The sequence below is a fragment of the Aplidium turbinatum genome, chromosome 14 (genome assembly GCF_918807975.1).
Source record: "Aplidium turbinatum chromosome 14, kaAplTurb1.1, whole genome shotgun sequence".
NCBI lineage: Eukaryota > Metazoa > Chordata > Ascidiacea > Aplousobranchia > Polyclinidae > Aplidium > Aplidium turbinatum.
The window spans coordinates 9,256,425-9,272,030 of NC_137485.1; the positions used below are offsets into that span (position 1 = coordinate 9,256,425).

At 37.2% G+C, this 15,606-nt stretch overlaps 1 protein-coding gene across 6 annotated transcripts in view; it reads right to left on the bottom strand.

Annotated features, from left to right (window-relative positions):
* LOC145783460 (phosphorylase b kinase regulatory subunit alpha, liver isoform-like) overlaps positions 1 to 15,606 on the bottom strand; it is a 28,715-nt gene that overhangs the window by 12,302 nt on the left and 807 nt on the right. For 4 of the 6 annotated variants that reach the window (XM_082595341.1, XM_082595342.1, XM_082595339.1 and 1 more), the window contains exons 3-18: positions 13,719 to 13,790; positions 13,321 to 13,465; positions 12,743 to 12,906; positions 12,043 to 12,183; positions 11,539 to 11,643; positions 10,877 to 10,969; positions 9,934 to 10,110; positions 9,385 to 9,571; positions 6,995 to 7,088; positions 6,360 to 6,513; positions 5,436 to 5,580; positions 5,100 to 5,178; positions 4,961 to 5,034; positions 4,409 to 4,600; positions 3,399 to 3,416; positions 1,903 to 1,966 (exon numbers count right to left, since the gene is read on the bottom strand). In XM_082595341.1, coding sequence (XP_082451467.1) covers positions 1,903 to 1,966; positions 3,399 to 3,416; positions 4,409 to 4,600; positions 4,961 to 5,034; positions 5,100 to 5,178; positions 5,436 to 5,580; positions 6,360 to 6,513; positions 6,995 to 7,088; positions 9,385 to 9,571; positions 9,934 to 10,110; positions 10,877 to 10,969; positions 11,539 to 11,643; positions 12,043 to 12,183; positions 12,743 to 12,906; positions 13,321 to 13,465; positions 13,719 to 13,790 — 1,904 coding nt within the window. The remainder of the gene's footprint in view (positions 1 to 1,902; positions 1,967 to 3,398; positions 3,417 to 4,408; positions 4,601 to 4,960; positions 5,035 to 5,099; positions 5,179 to 5,435; positions 5,581 to 6,359; positions 6,514 to 6,994; positions 7,089 to 9,384; positions 9,572 to 9,933; positions 10,111 to 10,876; positions 10,970 to 11,538; positions 11,644 to 12,042; positions 12,184 to 12,742; positions 12,907 to 13,320; positions 13,466 to 13,718; positions 13,791 to 15,606) is intronic. The other 2 variants (XM_082595343.1, XM_082595340.1) reach the window with 1 other exon arrangement.

The following is a 15,606-nucleotide window of genomic DNA, read 5'->3' on the forward strand; positions in this document are numbered from 1 at the left end:
ATAAACAAAAACCTGTTAAAAAGTGCTAATGCTGGTGGTCACTCTTGCTTGAAATGTGATTTTTCTATGTCAGAAAACGTTTGCACAGTCTTTGAACATTTGAACAAATTAGAGGGCTCACTGCCTACAGATGTAAGATGACATTGTTGTATATTGCTGGTTATGTTGTGCGAAACAGTAATTTTGATGTTGATGACACCGGTTTTTATTACAAAAAGTACGGTGAATGCATGAAAAAAATAAATCGTGGGGGATTGACAATTCCTGGCGATAACGTCTGCCAGTGGGTGTTTTACAGCTACATACTTTTTCGAGAAGTGGCAAATGTAACTTGCCGTAAATCTCTATGTGTTCTTTTGCTTTGTGCAAGTAAACAGCATGCTGCAACCTTGTGCAATATTTTGTTTAACAATCATTCGCGCTTGTACACACCTCGTAGCAACAAGGAGGCAAAGCTAAAAGTTTTGAAACTACAGAACTGATGCTAATTTGTCTGACTTTCACAATGTAGAGCCCCATATGTTTTATTGTTTTGATTGTGCTAGCACAGCGGTTCTCAGCCATGGAAACATTTTGAGATGGGCCGCAGAACTATTTAAAAAATGCTAGCTTCATTGAAAATTTTAGTTTCATTTGTTTCACTGTAGTTAATTTTGCACTTGTGCGTTAGTTTAGTAGTTTTGATAGTGGTAACAATGAATGATGCTGCTGTTTTTTACTACAAAGTGGCAATTTTTGTTCTAATTATAAACTCGGTGGCATGTTGCAATCAATGCCTTGTATTGCACCATATACGAACCTTGATTTTAAGCTACTACAACAGTGTGAACAGGATAGTGGGTCACAGAAACTTCTGCTTGGTAAAAATGGGCCACAAAAGAAAACAGATTGAGTATCACTGTGCTAGCATGTGGCTTTCGTATATTGCCAGAAGTGACAATTTATTAATTGGCAATGTAAAACTCAATTGAAAACTCAAAGCTCACAGCATATAACTGCATATTTGTTTATGAATATTGTTGAATTGAGTGTAATGCATACATTTTCATGTTGATAAACTTTAAGTTTCTTTTGTTGACATTTGGTTAAATTGCAATTTTGCATGCTTTCTAAGCATTACACAACCTATAGCAAAATCAGTTGTTTTATGTTGTTTCAATATCTAGCAACATTTATTCTGTGTAGAAGTAGTAGGTTCGACAGTCAGAAATGTAAAAATGGTTGCAAATGATAAAATGATTGGTCTGTACCAATTACACGTTAAACGTGATTTTAAAACACTCGCCTCCAGTTTTTAGGTGGCACTGCGCGTCTGGGAGGCCTGTAATATAGTAAGCCATGGTTTATACTCAAAATTACTTAATAATACCAAAAATGTATTAACATCCTTAACATCGTAAACATAAAGAAATCTCATTTCACAACCTCGGCAAAATTAAGTTTGAAATGCGATGGAAAAAGTACGAATATTTCGCGACAAATGCACCAAACTGGTGTTCCAGCTCGCAAAAGTTGGCATTTTAATGCTTAGTAGAAACATTTCAATGTTCCTAGACGTTGATATGGTGTAAAAATAAAAACTTTGTTAGCTGGGATAAGTTTTTATTTTCCCTGTCATAATCATCAGTACTCAGACAGCAAATCCGTCATTTTACATTGATTTAACGTCTGCAGACATTGAATCAATGTAAAAATGAGCTAATTTCCAGCTAGCAATCAGTCACTTCATACGTTGATTCGATGTCTGCAGACCTTGAAATAACGTAACAAAAACTGAGTTGCTCTCTGGGTTGAAAGCAGATAATCCCAGATAGCAAAATCTATGATTTTTAAAATGAAAAAATGGCGGGTTTTGCTGACTGGGATGCTGTAATGTCAAGACAAAGTTTAGATCGACCTTACCTTTCTATCAACGACGCCTTGCGGCTGGATTGTCGAAACAGGGTTTGATTGAACAACGCGACATCTGAATTAAATAGTTCGAATTAGAGCTAGAGCTATTTCAAGCATCATAAAGCATTTCTGGCAAAGGTTCTCTACTACAGTTGAAATCGATCGTTTACTGATATGAGTTTTTCGCTTACCACCAACTGAATACGGGTGACTATTTCCAGGCATGAGTCTTGAGAAGTTTCTTTGCTTACGGTAATAAAAGATTTTGACAATTTAATACAGAATTCAACGGGAGTATTTAACAATAAGTGTCACCAAAGTGAGGCTTTGAGGTGTGTTGCTCATATTATTCTAAACACCGTCACTGTTTGCTAACAGAGTTTATAGGTTAAAACAATTATAAAATAACACAGTAAACGAATGAATTACGGTTTTGCAAATAATGTGCATCAACATCCAATCAAAGATCAAAAAAATATCAGTTTTCCATACGCAAACATCAAATCATTGAGGATCACAGTAAGAATAAGAGATAAAACGTAAGCAGAAGATAAAAAGAAAAAGCCAAGTGAAAGCAGCAAGGCAGAAGGGATGCGATTAGTGGCGTAACTGAAAAATTGTCCCAGTTGACAAGTGCCACCGAAAGAGCATCATGAACCAGATATTTCTACAAATTTTATCAACACATCAGAAATCTGGGAGCGAGTTTCGATATTTAGCTCTTCAGGAGATATTTTGCTCTTTCCCCGTTGGGCCCCTCCCGGTCAGCTACGCCACTGTACGAAGCAGATAAAGATATGATAATGAAGCACACAATGATTAAGCCATGAGTGAACTTCTGGCGCCAACAGTTACGCAGAAGCAGCCAAGATCATGTAAATATTCATCCGCACATTGTAAGCGGGAGGATTATCATTGCATGCTGTGAATAAAAACAAATGACCGGTATCCATGCTGGTCCACATGCTATGTTACTGCCATACACATTACACAGTCAACCAAATTAACAAAATTCACGTTCGTGAAATAAAAATTAAATGACCTGTTCGTTTTAAGTGTATAAGAAAAGATTTTAACACAACACACTATCACTGTGGGCCCGCTATTCGCATACATTCCACTGACCGAGATCGTGGGATTAAAGCAAATTAGTTCTTTTTTCGTTGCATGCGGGACTGGTTTCCACGAAGAGGTTTGTTTCTCACCTCGTGGCAACCTGGCCAAGATTCAACAAAATAGACTTTCTGAGGTTTTACGATTGACAGATAATTTCAAGTATGTCAACACATCATCTTGTAAAATCAAAAATAACTTAAAATTGACAGGACGTTTCAGTTGAAAGCATCACGAAGTATGCATTGATTCTACATCAGAAAGCCATCGAACCGATGTAAAATCGAAAAACTTTCAACAGAAAACTCTCTGTGCCAAAGGGTTAGAAAGTAAATTAATCTTGCTGATTGGTTAGAACTAGATCGATCAACTGACTTGCAACGTTAACTTACCGGAGCCTACAAATGAACCTACAATAGGTAAAGAAAATAAACAAGTGTCATATTCAGCATTATGGTTGAAAGAACGAGAAAACATATCAAAACGCAAAAATACAAAACGAAGCAATGTATCAGTACCAAAATATGAAGTACGTTAAACAGAAGCAAACTGAAAGATTTAGACCGCTCGAAAGCTTGCCAACAATGCATTGTTTTTTTTGCGGCTTGGCTTGTGCCATGAGCAGTTAAAAAGGGGCAATCGATTGAAACGAAACATGACCACTGCCCAGTGCCCACCATCCAAACCGAGGTATGAAACAAGTGGTGTGAAAGGAAAAGCTGCAGCTCCTGTGCTAATCAAACAGATACGCCATTGAGCAATACAGCTTAAGTTACACACATCGTAGGAACATCAAATCCTAGCTTGATGCATTGGTACCCTGCAAAACCTTCTGCAAGCGTGACCCTTTGCAAGCAAGGTTGCACTGAAAAAGCGATTATTATTAATAATATTAATACCGGTTTAAAAACTAATATTGCTAGAAAGCACCAATTCTATTTGCAACAAAGCTAGCGATTAGACATGCTTTCACCCAGTCATGTATCAATTCTTTTTATATTGATTTCAACGTCTGCAGACGTTGAGTCAATGAAAAAAAGTGATGGCTGATGTTGAATTGTTGGCTGGGAAGAGAAAACAAAGCCGCATCAAAATGGCGGTCAAAAAGCGTCGCGCGGAGCTCTAACAGCACGAAGAATGATGGTGTTAAAAATTTGTTGTTAAATATGCTATGCTTTTGCCGTAAACTCACTGCACACCAGCCTAGCCCGTTCAAAAAAAACACCTTTAATAATGATAACTCATTGAATAAAGGCAAAGTAAGACTGGGTTTATATTGCGTTTCTATAAGCTCGTCATGCAAGAGAATCTTCCAGAATCTCGTTAGAGAGGCTAAACCACGTAAAACTTCAGGAAACAATCGCATGAAGTTGTGAAATTTTCGGCTGGCAAAATGACTTACTTGTCAAATTGGAGGACACTTTTTTCTGTTTTTGTTGATCACGAATTTTCGCGTCCAAGCATATTTGCTCCGAATCGTCCGGAGAGGAATGGGTGTGAGCATGGCGATCTTTAGCATCCACTGTTGAGCTGAGCCTAAAAAGACGAGGAGGAGCTTGTGTCAAGACATCGCCCATGAATCCATCACTCTCATCTGAGGAGGAGGAATTGACATTAGGAGGAATTTACACAACTTAATTTTAATAAAATTTATTTGGCAATCCATTTACTTTTTGGTTTTAAATAGTGCGAGTAAAGATGTTAAAAAACGTTTGTTTATCATTGTTTATTGACGTTTTTTTATGCTATAACTTTTTAATATATTTTTATCAAAAGACATGTTTATTTAACGGCATGCAGTTTTGTAAAGAAAGTCTTTAAAATGAAAATATCTCGAAACAACGTCTCACGACTCTCATCTCTAAGTGGGAGTAACAAAACGTCCGACAAATCAAAAAACATCTTTGACTGAAAGCACACATCTTAAAACGATCATGAGCAATGCAAATAATACCTTCAGTTTCCAGGAAATTCAGCCTCGTCAGGCATGAGGTGCTTAGAAAGCTTGTCAACGTTCCCAGAACAACCCTGAAGATACAAATGGTCAGAAATGTGACGTGGATGTCAACGAGCAACTGTGAAGCAATAGTTACCTGACTCCGTACAAGTAGCCGCTCTGTACTTTTCGGAACGTGGAAAGTAGCGATGGCTTGAAGCCGGTTCCATCTTCAGCTGAAAAGTTCGTTGGTGAGAAAGTTTAGTGCTATTTGCTGCCATCTTGCGGCATGGCAAGTTGGGCAAATTGCTTTATTTGCAGTGTTGCTTTAAAAAGCATAACTGCAATAAACTCCATAAAGAATTGAGATTAAAAAAAACACCAGAAAAATACAGTCATACTCTGCTTTTACAAGCTAGAACTTCGGCTAATTCAAGCTCTGAGTAGAATCTGAGCAGCGTTGGCAATACAACTTGCACCACACACGGCATACTTAGCATTCCTCTGTGTACTGGTATGGTGATGATCGGTCTACCAGGCATTGACCAATTAGACGCGAGATATTGCAACTCCGTCATCAAGACGTCAATCAACATGTCGATGTCCAAGGTCATGTAGAAGTCGCGTTGATCCAGAAGCTTCGAGAAGATGAAACAGAGTAGAACGCGGAAAACAAAGAAACTTGATACGAAGTGAAGGGAAGTTAAAAATTTGTGATTGCACAATTGCAAGAAAGTTAAATTCACTTCTTTCTAACAAGAAGTCAAAAATAAACCCAGAGCATGATGCACAAATTATCAAAGGCAAATAAATATACCGAGAGTCAAAAGTAAAAATTTCACAATGTAAACTCTACTAAACTTTCAAAGAAAATGAAAGGGTGTACCAGCAAACATCTATAGGATTGGCCCATGATACCCATGATACCAAAACCTATCTACTAAACTTATTGGAAATACTGTTTGCTTTCAAAATAAACACCTCCAGCAATGCAACGAGTTCCAAACATTTGCACAGAATCAGTAGAGTTCATCTCAGCTTGTAAATCAGTCCATTTTTACATTGATTTTAAGTTTAGCGACGTTGAACCAATGTAAAAAAGTCTGATTTGCTGACTGAAATGAAGGCCGATACTTAAAGCATTAGAGGTGTTCTAAGCCGAATAGGACAGAGATTTTTCCCCTTTTTAATTCTTTTAATGGTGACTCGATTTTCTCTGATTTGTGCACCCCAGATAGGCTACCGCTTACCCAATACCCATCTCTACCCAGAAAATCCGTCCTTTTTTAAATTGATTCAATGCCTGCACAGTGCACACGTTAAATAAAAAAAAAAAAAAACGGATTTGCCGAATGAGTTGGAAATCCCAAAGCAATAAAATGCAAACACTTTACTGAAATATGAGGAAAATACTTACATTTGGAGTGAAAGAGAAGGTAGTGCCTCGTATCATGTAGATTTTACTTGTGCCTAAGATTCCTAATTGATTCCTCGGACGTCCAGTCAAGTTCAATTGTGGGCACTTGCCTAGTCTCGAATAGAATCGTGACAAGACCTTTGCTGACTCTATCCTACGGGAATCAAAAAATCGACTAAATGTCATTCAGGCGAATAGTGTACTTACACTGAACAGAGAAATAAAATCTCAAATATAAGTTGGAATTTGACAAGGCACCCCCTCTCCCCTAAGTTGTACCAACATTTAGTTTGCACAGATCACCCCCGTTACCAAACCACCCCGCCCGAACTGGGGTGATTTTGAAGCTTTTAAACGGCAGTGTTCCTTTCAAGTGAACAAAAATTTTGCAAGAACAGTAACTTTGTTGCGCGTCAAACAAATAAAACGCTACAATTTGGTATTACATTTTATAATGTCACTAATTTCTCCTTCAAATACTGTTATTTTTTCATGACGAGAATAAAGAGAAAAATCTTCTTTATTGCTTTACCTGATTTGAAATTATGTCATTCAATCAATTAAGTAGTTTCTGGTTTTGGTACATTGTGAGATAAGGTTTGCGATGAACATCTAAACACTTTAGAAGTTAATACCTGATTGGCTCCAAACCCTTCCTCGTCTCCACCTGGATCCCAAGATCCTTCTCCAGCATCTTCCGGAACTCTTCTTCCTCAGCGACGGCAGCAACTGCAGTATATCGTAAAAGCAAGCAAGCTTTAATAACAAGGTTATAATGAAATAATAATAAAAAGATGACGATAACATTAATCTAAGTTTTAAGATAATACGATAAGTTCAAAACTAGAGATGTACCGATATATCGGTATCGGCATCGGTGATATCGGCCATTTTTTGAGTATCGGTATCGGCAAAATTTGGCCGATACTGTGGCCGATACTAAAAATGTAAAAAAAAGGTGTTTGCTGCGGATTTTCTGCAGAAGCAAAGATATAGATTTTTTAAAGTAGTAACTAACGTCACATTGATGTAGAAAAATAACAACCTGTTCAAACTTTTGATACCTCACACTCCCATGACTTCATGCGCGCACCTTTTGGCATTGTTTGCTTAGTGGTTCTTTCATTCAAACAAAACGTTTTGTTTCAGCAGTTTTGCGTTGTTCGATTCTTAAGTTGTGAAGGAGACTCAATTTCTCCAATATTTATTATTTGTGTTTCTTTTTTACTCTCAGCAAAGGATAAAATCAGGCCAAGACTACCCTGGTAGCAAAAATGTATAATTTTGCATCGTTTTTACATTGCTAAACGTTTAAAAAACCCATGTAACTTTATTGTTTTTAGTAAGCTGGTTCTATCAGTTTGTGATTTAATTTCCACCTTTCGTTGTAATAAACTCACCAAGCTCAAACAATGTCATGGCAGAATAAGTAGGCTCAAAATGAAAGCAATGGGACTACGAATCCTCACTAAACTAATCAAAATGGTCTTGTTGCGCCTAAGATGACAACCTCATTGTGAACAAAGGAGCGTTTTTCCCGGCTATCTTCCAGGCTATCAGCACAAGGTTGAGCACTCACTAGTACAGTGAGCAGTTGCGATTCGCTAACCACAACAGTGTAGCTTCCACGCTAGCCATTTAGACCATCCAATCAACTATATGTTTCTCGGCAGCCGTTTTGTAGCAAGAACTGACATCGACAAGAATTGAAATGGCTACTGTGGAAGCTACACTGTTGTGGTTAGCGAATCGCAACTGCTCACTGTACTAGTGAGTGCTCAACCTTGTGCTGATAGCCTGGAAGAACGCTCCTTTCTTCACAAGGAGGTTGTCATCTTAGGCGCAACAAGACCATTTTGATTAGTTTAGTGAGGATTCGTAGTCCCATTGCTTTCATTTTGAGCCTACTTATTCTGCCATGACATTGTTTGAGCTTGGTGAGTTTATTACAACGAAAGGTGGAAATTAAATCACAAACTGATAGAACCAGCTTACTAAAAACAACCAAGTTACACAGGTTTTTTAAACGTTTAGCAATGTAAAAACGATGCAAAATTATACATTTGGCCTGGTAAAAGCTTTTCAACCAAATGACAAGCGCCCTTAGGTTGCACATTACTTGTGGAATAGTTTTTGTACGACTACGGTACACAAATCACTTGGTTTACATTTTACATCTTATTATCCATTATTATGATAGCCTATTTGGAGAGTTTGCGCAAACCCTTTATTAATTTTTCAGAAACCCCAATTATGATGTAATGTTTCTTCCCTTATACCCCAGTCCTCAATTACGGTGGTCTATCATTACTAAAACCTACTATTATGACACAACAATGCGGCTGAGATTAGATTCTTGAATCTTTAATAAATTATGCCAATTGAAAGCTTTTTTTAATAGTTTTATGCAAATAAGGTAAAACTTAGCATTTGATATAATTCCTTGCAAATACCAAAATTGCTTCTTTTGTAACACCAAAGTATCGGCCAAAATATCGGTATCATTATCGGTATCGGCCTAAAAAAGTGATATCGGTATCAGGATCGGTATCGGTATCGGCCAAAATATTGGTATCGGTACATCTCTATTCAAAACCATTTAACTTTTTCTTTTTCTCCTACATCATGCGATAACAGCATCCGCATTCCCAAAGAATTGTAGAAATTGATGATGAAAAAATGACAAGTAAATAGGAAAAATGGAACAGTTCGATTTGCCGAAAACACGGGAGTTCTTGGTGTGAGATTTTTTTCGTACACAATAAGCGAATCAAAAATGTACTTCTAAACACAGATTCTTGAAATAAATTGCAATTTGTTGGAGCTTTTGGGGTAGAGGGCCTAACCTTTTAGTACTAGCCTATAATAGGCAGGCGGTGATTCCAAGAAGCTACTAGAGAATAGCCCGGCTTTGCCCGCGCATTGGTACTTCACGAGTATGAGCAACTATTTTTTTTTATCAACTATATGAAGTTTTTATAAATACTTATCAGAAGTCACAGCACTGTCATATCATGCTGGGTACCTTGGACTACGACGTCGGGCTTTGGAATTGTTGAAAATCGCCTGTTAAGAGGATCTATTTCACCAGGGGCCAGGAAACCGTCCCACATCAATTGACCGAGGATGTAGAGAGAATGACCCCACAAATGAGGTAGTTTTCCTATGGGGATTCTTTCCTGAGAGTGGGGATTGTCTTTTTCCAATTGCACCTGGATAAAAAATCTTGAATAAAGTGATGAAGTACCGTTGGGCCTTATGGATAGATTAAGATAACCATCAAGCAGTGGCTTCATTGTCCATTAAATCTTTCTATAAAGCCAAAACAAGATAATGTCTCAACTGTATGTTAAAGCCAATACGTTAGGACCAAAAACTTGCAAAGAACTTTTTCCTGCATGAATAATAACAAAAAAATAATCGTTTTTAGGTAGAACTTTGGCTCTTAGTATGCAACACGTTGTTATAACATCATAAAATATAAATACTTTGAAAGTCAAATAAATTTTTACCATCAAAAAACAAACAGGCAAAATCCTTTCCGGTAAAACTTAACATAGTTTTCACTTTTCACCTTATCAGCAGGAACAGTATAAAGTTCCGGGACACACCGGATGCCATCCTCCATCACCAGGATCTCATGGAGAGCTTCGTTATATTCTTCCACCTGTTGCTTGTTGTCATGGAAGATTCCATCCAAGATCAAATACGTCCAGAAGACAGGCCACTCGCACTCTATGTGTTCAAAGACCTTGAATAAACCATAACAAAAAAATAAAAGATCTGATTTCACCGCATTAAAACTTGTGCTTGAATTCAAATATATTTTTCCACCCTTAAGAATTTCATTAAGTGTCCTGCAGGAAAGATCAGTACTATTGTGTATGTATTTTTCATGTACATATGATCGTATTTTTTTCATTTTCTGCTCCCACTAATATGTCTTCTAAAAGTTTATATATGTTATCAGATGTTATTGATGGTTAGAATTATTAGTTATGAAACTAGCTGTTAATCTAATTAACAGCAAATGCGTTATGTATATCAGAATGATGAAAAAGCACCTCGGTGCTTACAACATCAAATATTTATTATTATTATAAAAATCCTAACTTTTCAAACACGAGTTTAGAAAGCATAGTATACAAATAAAAAAAAAAAAAATAGAAAGGTCTGCCAGCACTAAACAACAATGCGGTTTTCTAGTCAAAATGCTGCTTGTCATCAGGCTTCTGCTTGCCAAGACACAGCTGCGTAAGTGCGTAATCTCAGTGGAAGTCAAACTAAAGTCTTGTTGAGAGCAAGACAGATGCATTTTAATAACTGACTTCAAAATCACGAACAAAAAGTAAGTGTCACAGATACGAAACTGTTACTATCTTTAGTATTAAGCCGCACAAAATTTCATGACAATAATGACACAATAAAAAGAGCTCTTTAGTTTTATTAAATAACGTTTTGAATGCTTTAGTTTACAAAGAATAAGCAAAGAAAAAATAATGTCAATAGTGCCTCACCTTAAGCTCTGCGAGCTCATAGTGGAGCCGGGACGAGTCTTCCAATGCAGTCTTGTAGCCGTCTCTTAAAAACCGACAGCATCCATACTGGCCCTGATATTAATATTTTGTCCAGTAACGTCGCAATATTTTTTACATCAAGAAAATGTAGACAGGTGCAGAAATAGCTTCTATCGCGAGAACGGACGTTGTCATATCCGTGCAAAGACGGACATGGGAGCGTATCACCTTTGCGCGGTTATTGCATTCTTTTGCTTAATGGTGTGGCGTCAAAAAGATCACATACCACGTAATTAACGGCAATCCACCAAATAGAGAGAAAATTTTACATGGATGACAAAACCAAAGATAGGCTGCTCTCCTATAACATGTAGTGATACTACTGTATGTAATGGTTTGGAATAATACTGTTGCTCTGTGATGATAATAGATTCACACTCGGCCTCACAATCATTACCTCACTCGGGATTGCTTAAATATTTCTTTAAATGGAGAATAATGCTGCAAATGAATGCGAAAGAAAAAATTAATTATCGCATTTTCCATTTCAATGTCATAAAAGCATTTTAAACTTTTTTAAATCACCACTTGTACTTTGAAGTCAAGTGCCGGTTCAGTTTGAGTATGAAACAAAACTTTTTGTACATTTGATAGAGAATTACCTGAAGTTTGTCTACAATAGCTTGCTTGGTAATGTTTACAATTTGTGCATCGCTAACAGCAAACGCGGGGTACCCAATGATGCTCAGCAGCCCCGCATCTACCTCCTAAAGAAGAAGCAAAAATAAATTATCTCAACCTTGAAAAGAAAAAAGTAACTACTGAGTACAACATTTGAAGGTCGGCAGAAACAGCTTGGCATAAAAAAACTGCAATGACATCAAAAAAAATTTACAGACATAATTTTAGCATTTGGAGTTTGGACGCATCTCGTTGCAAGATAACCATTTTCAAATTACAAGCTTTCTTGGAAGTTCCGGTACGGTACGCAATTTTCGACACGTACAAAACATGATTTTTTAAAGCATTTTATGTGCTGCAGAAAAAACGGTTAAAAACCTTAAATTCTATTCACAATCTTGCACATGAAACTGATTTTTAAAAGCTATGTTGTCTCATGCAGCGCTGAATGCATGCACAGTTGAATTACTACTGATAAAATGGACCTTTGAGTTCGATTCACGCGGAAGCATGCTTTCTAAAATGGCGTTGCATAGAGCCTTCTCATCCGGGGTCACGTGAATTGTGGATTGAGGGCCTCCACTTGGTCCAAAAAGATTAAGCTCATCAATGGCTTCAAGTGCTGCCTAAGAATAAAGCAAAAGAAATATCAGTGCCAGATAATCATAAAGGCAATGTATTTTTTTGTTTGTTTTCCAGTTTGGCAAACTGTTCTTCGGCAATTGAAGGTTAAAACTGGGCTCTACTCTACACTCTACAGGTTGCAATTATATTGCGGCAAAATGTGACCAATCATGGGACACTTTTAGCTACACTTCCTCCTACAAACCTCCTGTTACATAACTGGTGAGAGTTTATACATTTTCAACATTTATTGCAATAGCAAATACCATCAGTGAATAGACCAGTTAACGACGAGCCATTAGAAGAGCGCACGGTTGGATTGGCAGCTCAGTGGCCGAGTGGTTATTGCCTTCAGCTCTGGTGCTGGTAGGTTTGGGTTCGATTCCAGGTCTGGCTAAGGCCAATTAATCAAGAATAAGCCATTACATTAATTATTATTACTAACATGACGTACATACTACACAGCCCACTGGTGCTTCGCACAGTGCAATGTCAATGGTACTATGGGTTGAAGTCAACAGTATAATAAGAGCAATACAGCATCAGTAAAAGCCTTTCTACCTTACACATCCCAACGGAACTTGCATTCAATTCAGGAACACCGTGATTAGTTTTATCGCCTCTTTCCCAAATCCCATAATCAGGCGTCCGGTAAGCATGCCCAATGTAAAACACTAAGTTTTGAATGAAAGCAACTTCATCCAGTGTATAAATAATCGCCAAACCTAAGATAAATACAAGTAAATTCAATTTGTCTAATCAATGTATACAACTAAACATGTCCATAGTAACCTCAATCTTGAAATACAGCATACAAAAATATGACTAATTGAATCTATCTTGGAAGTGTCAAATATAAATATAATAGAGAGAGGACAGCAAACTTCATCTTTATGGGGCCTTATATTAGCAGTTAGCACCATGTTGATTGCATTGTGTGGATCACTGCTATTGACAGCGAAGTGCTTTGCTTCTAATTTGTAAAAAAAAAACAATCAACTTTCAGGGCTAACAAAATACAGCAGGGGAAAATGACTTCTACTTGGCTATTAGAAGAAGAGTATGGTAAACGTTGAATAATCGCTGCATTTTCATTTCCCTAATCACATCTTTGCATTACATTTTAAAACATAACCCACCTGAAGCAGTCATCTGAGCTACCATTAATATGTAGAAACCGGTTGCGTCAAGTTGCAGATGGCCCCATTTATGATCTTCAACCACCAAACCACATGTACGTCGATCATACTTCGCATGCAATGCATCGCTTGGAGATTGACTGGTCTGAAAATGACCAAGTCATCATAAAAACACATATAAAGTTTATAAAAAATTGGCAAAAAATACGCTAGTAATGCACACTGACAATTTTTTATCAAAATTTTGTCAGCAATGCATCAGAATTTCAAAACTACAAGTTGCCAATGTGGAAATCGATATTTCGATGGTTGCAAAAGCTGACATATTTTGCAATCCTTCTAAAAGTTTTCTTAGTAATAAACATTATTAAGTGCAACAATGGAGAGTAATACCAAACCTTAAAAGCCTCTACTTTCTTGACTTGTCTAATCATGCACTGAAGTAGTGATCTCATACACTTCACAACACTCTGTAAAACAACAGTAAGCATATTATATAAGGTATAAATACAGTCAAAGTTGATTAACTCGACGTTGAAGGGACTGACCATATCATTTTGATTTATCCATAGATTGAGTTATCCGCAGTTCGCAAAAAACACGTTGGAATGACGCAACAACAAGTAGTACTATGTAGTATTACTGGTACGTCACACATCATTTACACACGCAAATAGTCAACAGCATTTTGTCTCAGTGCCTTCTTTTTCTTAATAATAATAATAATGTTAGTTTTTATATCATTTCTACATTTCTTCAAAGAAATGTAGGCTATTGTTCAAGTTTCTTTAGATGAACAAAAGTTTCAGCAAAATTATCTTGCATAATTGAAAAAAGACTTGTATCCCTATTCACTGATCAAGCGTTCTTGTTGCTGTGGGAATGGGTCTGGCTTCCGGCTCGATGTCATTATCGTCATAGCTTGCAGTCAGTGTCAGCTGTCTTGTGTTTTTCCGTTATCGGCTCAAAAATGTCTAGCTGTTGCATAGTCTTCGTAAGTTCCATCAAAAATGCACATCGGGATTGGCAGCACATCCGGTGAGCTCAGCAATGGGGATGCCATCTTCATCAGATGTGTCCAGTGTCCACTGTGCCTTAAATGCCCAGAGTCATAGCAATGAAAGTGGCATGTTTGAAGCAATTGCTTATCGTTTTTACCTCAACTGATATTTAAGCTCTATCAAGCATGTGCAATGTGCATTGTGCAAATGTGCAATGCTTCCAATGCTTGAAATAAAGAGCGCTGCATACGTTCTGGGAACACAAAAACACTTCGAGTAAACCAAAGTTTCGAGTTGGGGTTACTTTGAGTTAGGAATAGTTTTTTGCATGCATTTTGCAGAGACCAGCCCACCTTCTTCGAGATAGGGAGAGTTTTGAGTAACAGAGCTTCGAGTTATAAAGCTTTGACTGTAAACCTCAACACAATCAGCTGTACTGACCAAGTTATAATGCTACCTTGATGACATATAAATACTGTTTCAAAAAAAAAAGTAGATATGGAAAATCACTTTTCATATCAATGTCAAGTTCAACTTGGATTCTGAAACACAATAGATTCTCAGTTTTGAACAATTCGATGTATGTTCTGCCAAAGTAAAACTACAGGGTTACGTGGCAAGAAGGTGCTCACTAAAGTTCAAGAGGTTATCTTTTGGATAAACACTGAAAGAAATGTGAATATCTCTTGTTACATTATTAAGAATAATACAAAGATAGGCTTTCTTGTTTCCCTGGTCACTTGATTTAAATCTTTACTACCAAGAATGAGTCACATACAAAAACATACATCTGTTGTGTATACAATTGTGCAATGTGCACCTATGTAGTACTGCACTGAGGAGACCGGAAGGTCGAAACGGTGTGCACTGTTTGCAGTTAATTCTGGCGGATGCAACCTAATTCGTACCATGAACAATTTGTACCGTCAGTTCGTACCTTGAAAAGATCAAGAGAAAAAATTAAAAAAAGCCGAAGTTGCTGATTGCAGTTTCCACAAACAACAAAATCTCTTATAATCATTACCAGAAATTTTAAAATGTTTGCGGAAACTCCGATCAACCTTAACCCCTAACCCTTTTAAAATGTTTGTGGAAACTCCGATCAACCCTAACCCTTTTAAAATGTTTGCGGAAACTGCGATCAGCGACTTCGGCTTTGTTCTATTTTTTTCTCTCGATCTTTTCAGTTTGTTTGTTTGCGGAAACACCCTAACCGTTTTAAAATGTTTGCGGAAACTCCGATCAACCCTAACCCTATTAAAATGTTTGCTGAAACTGCGATCAG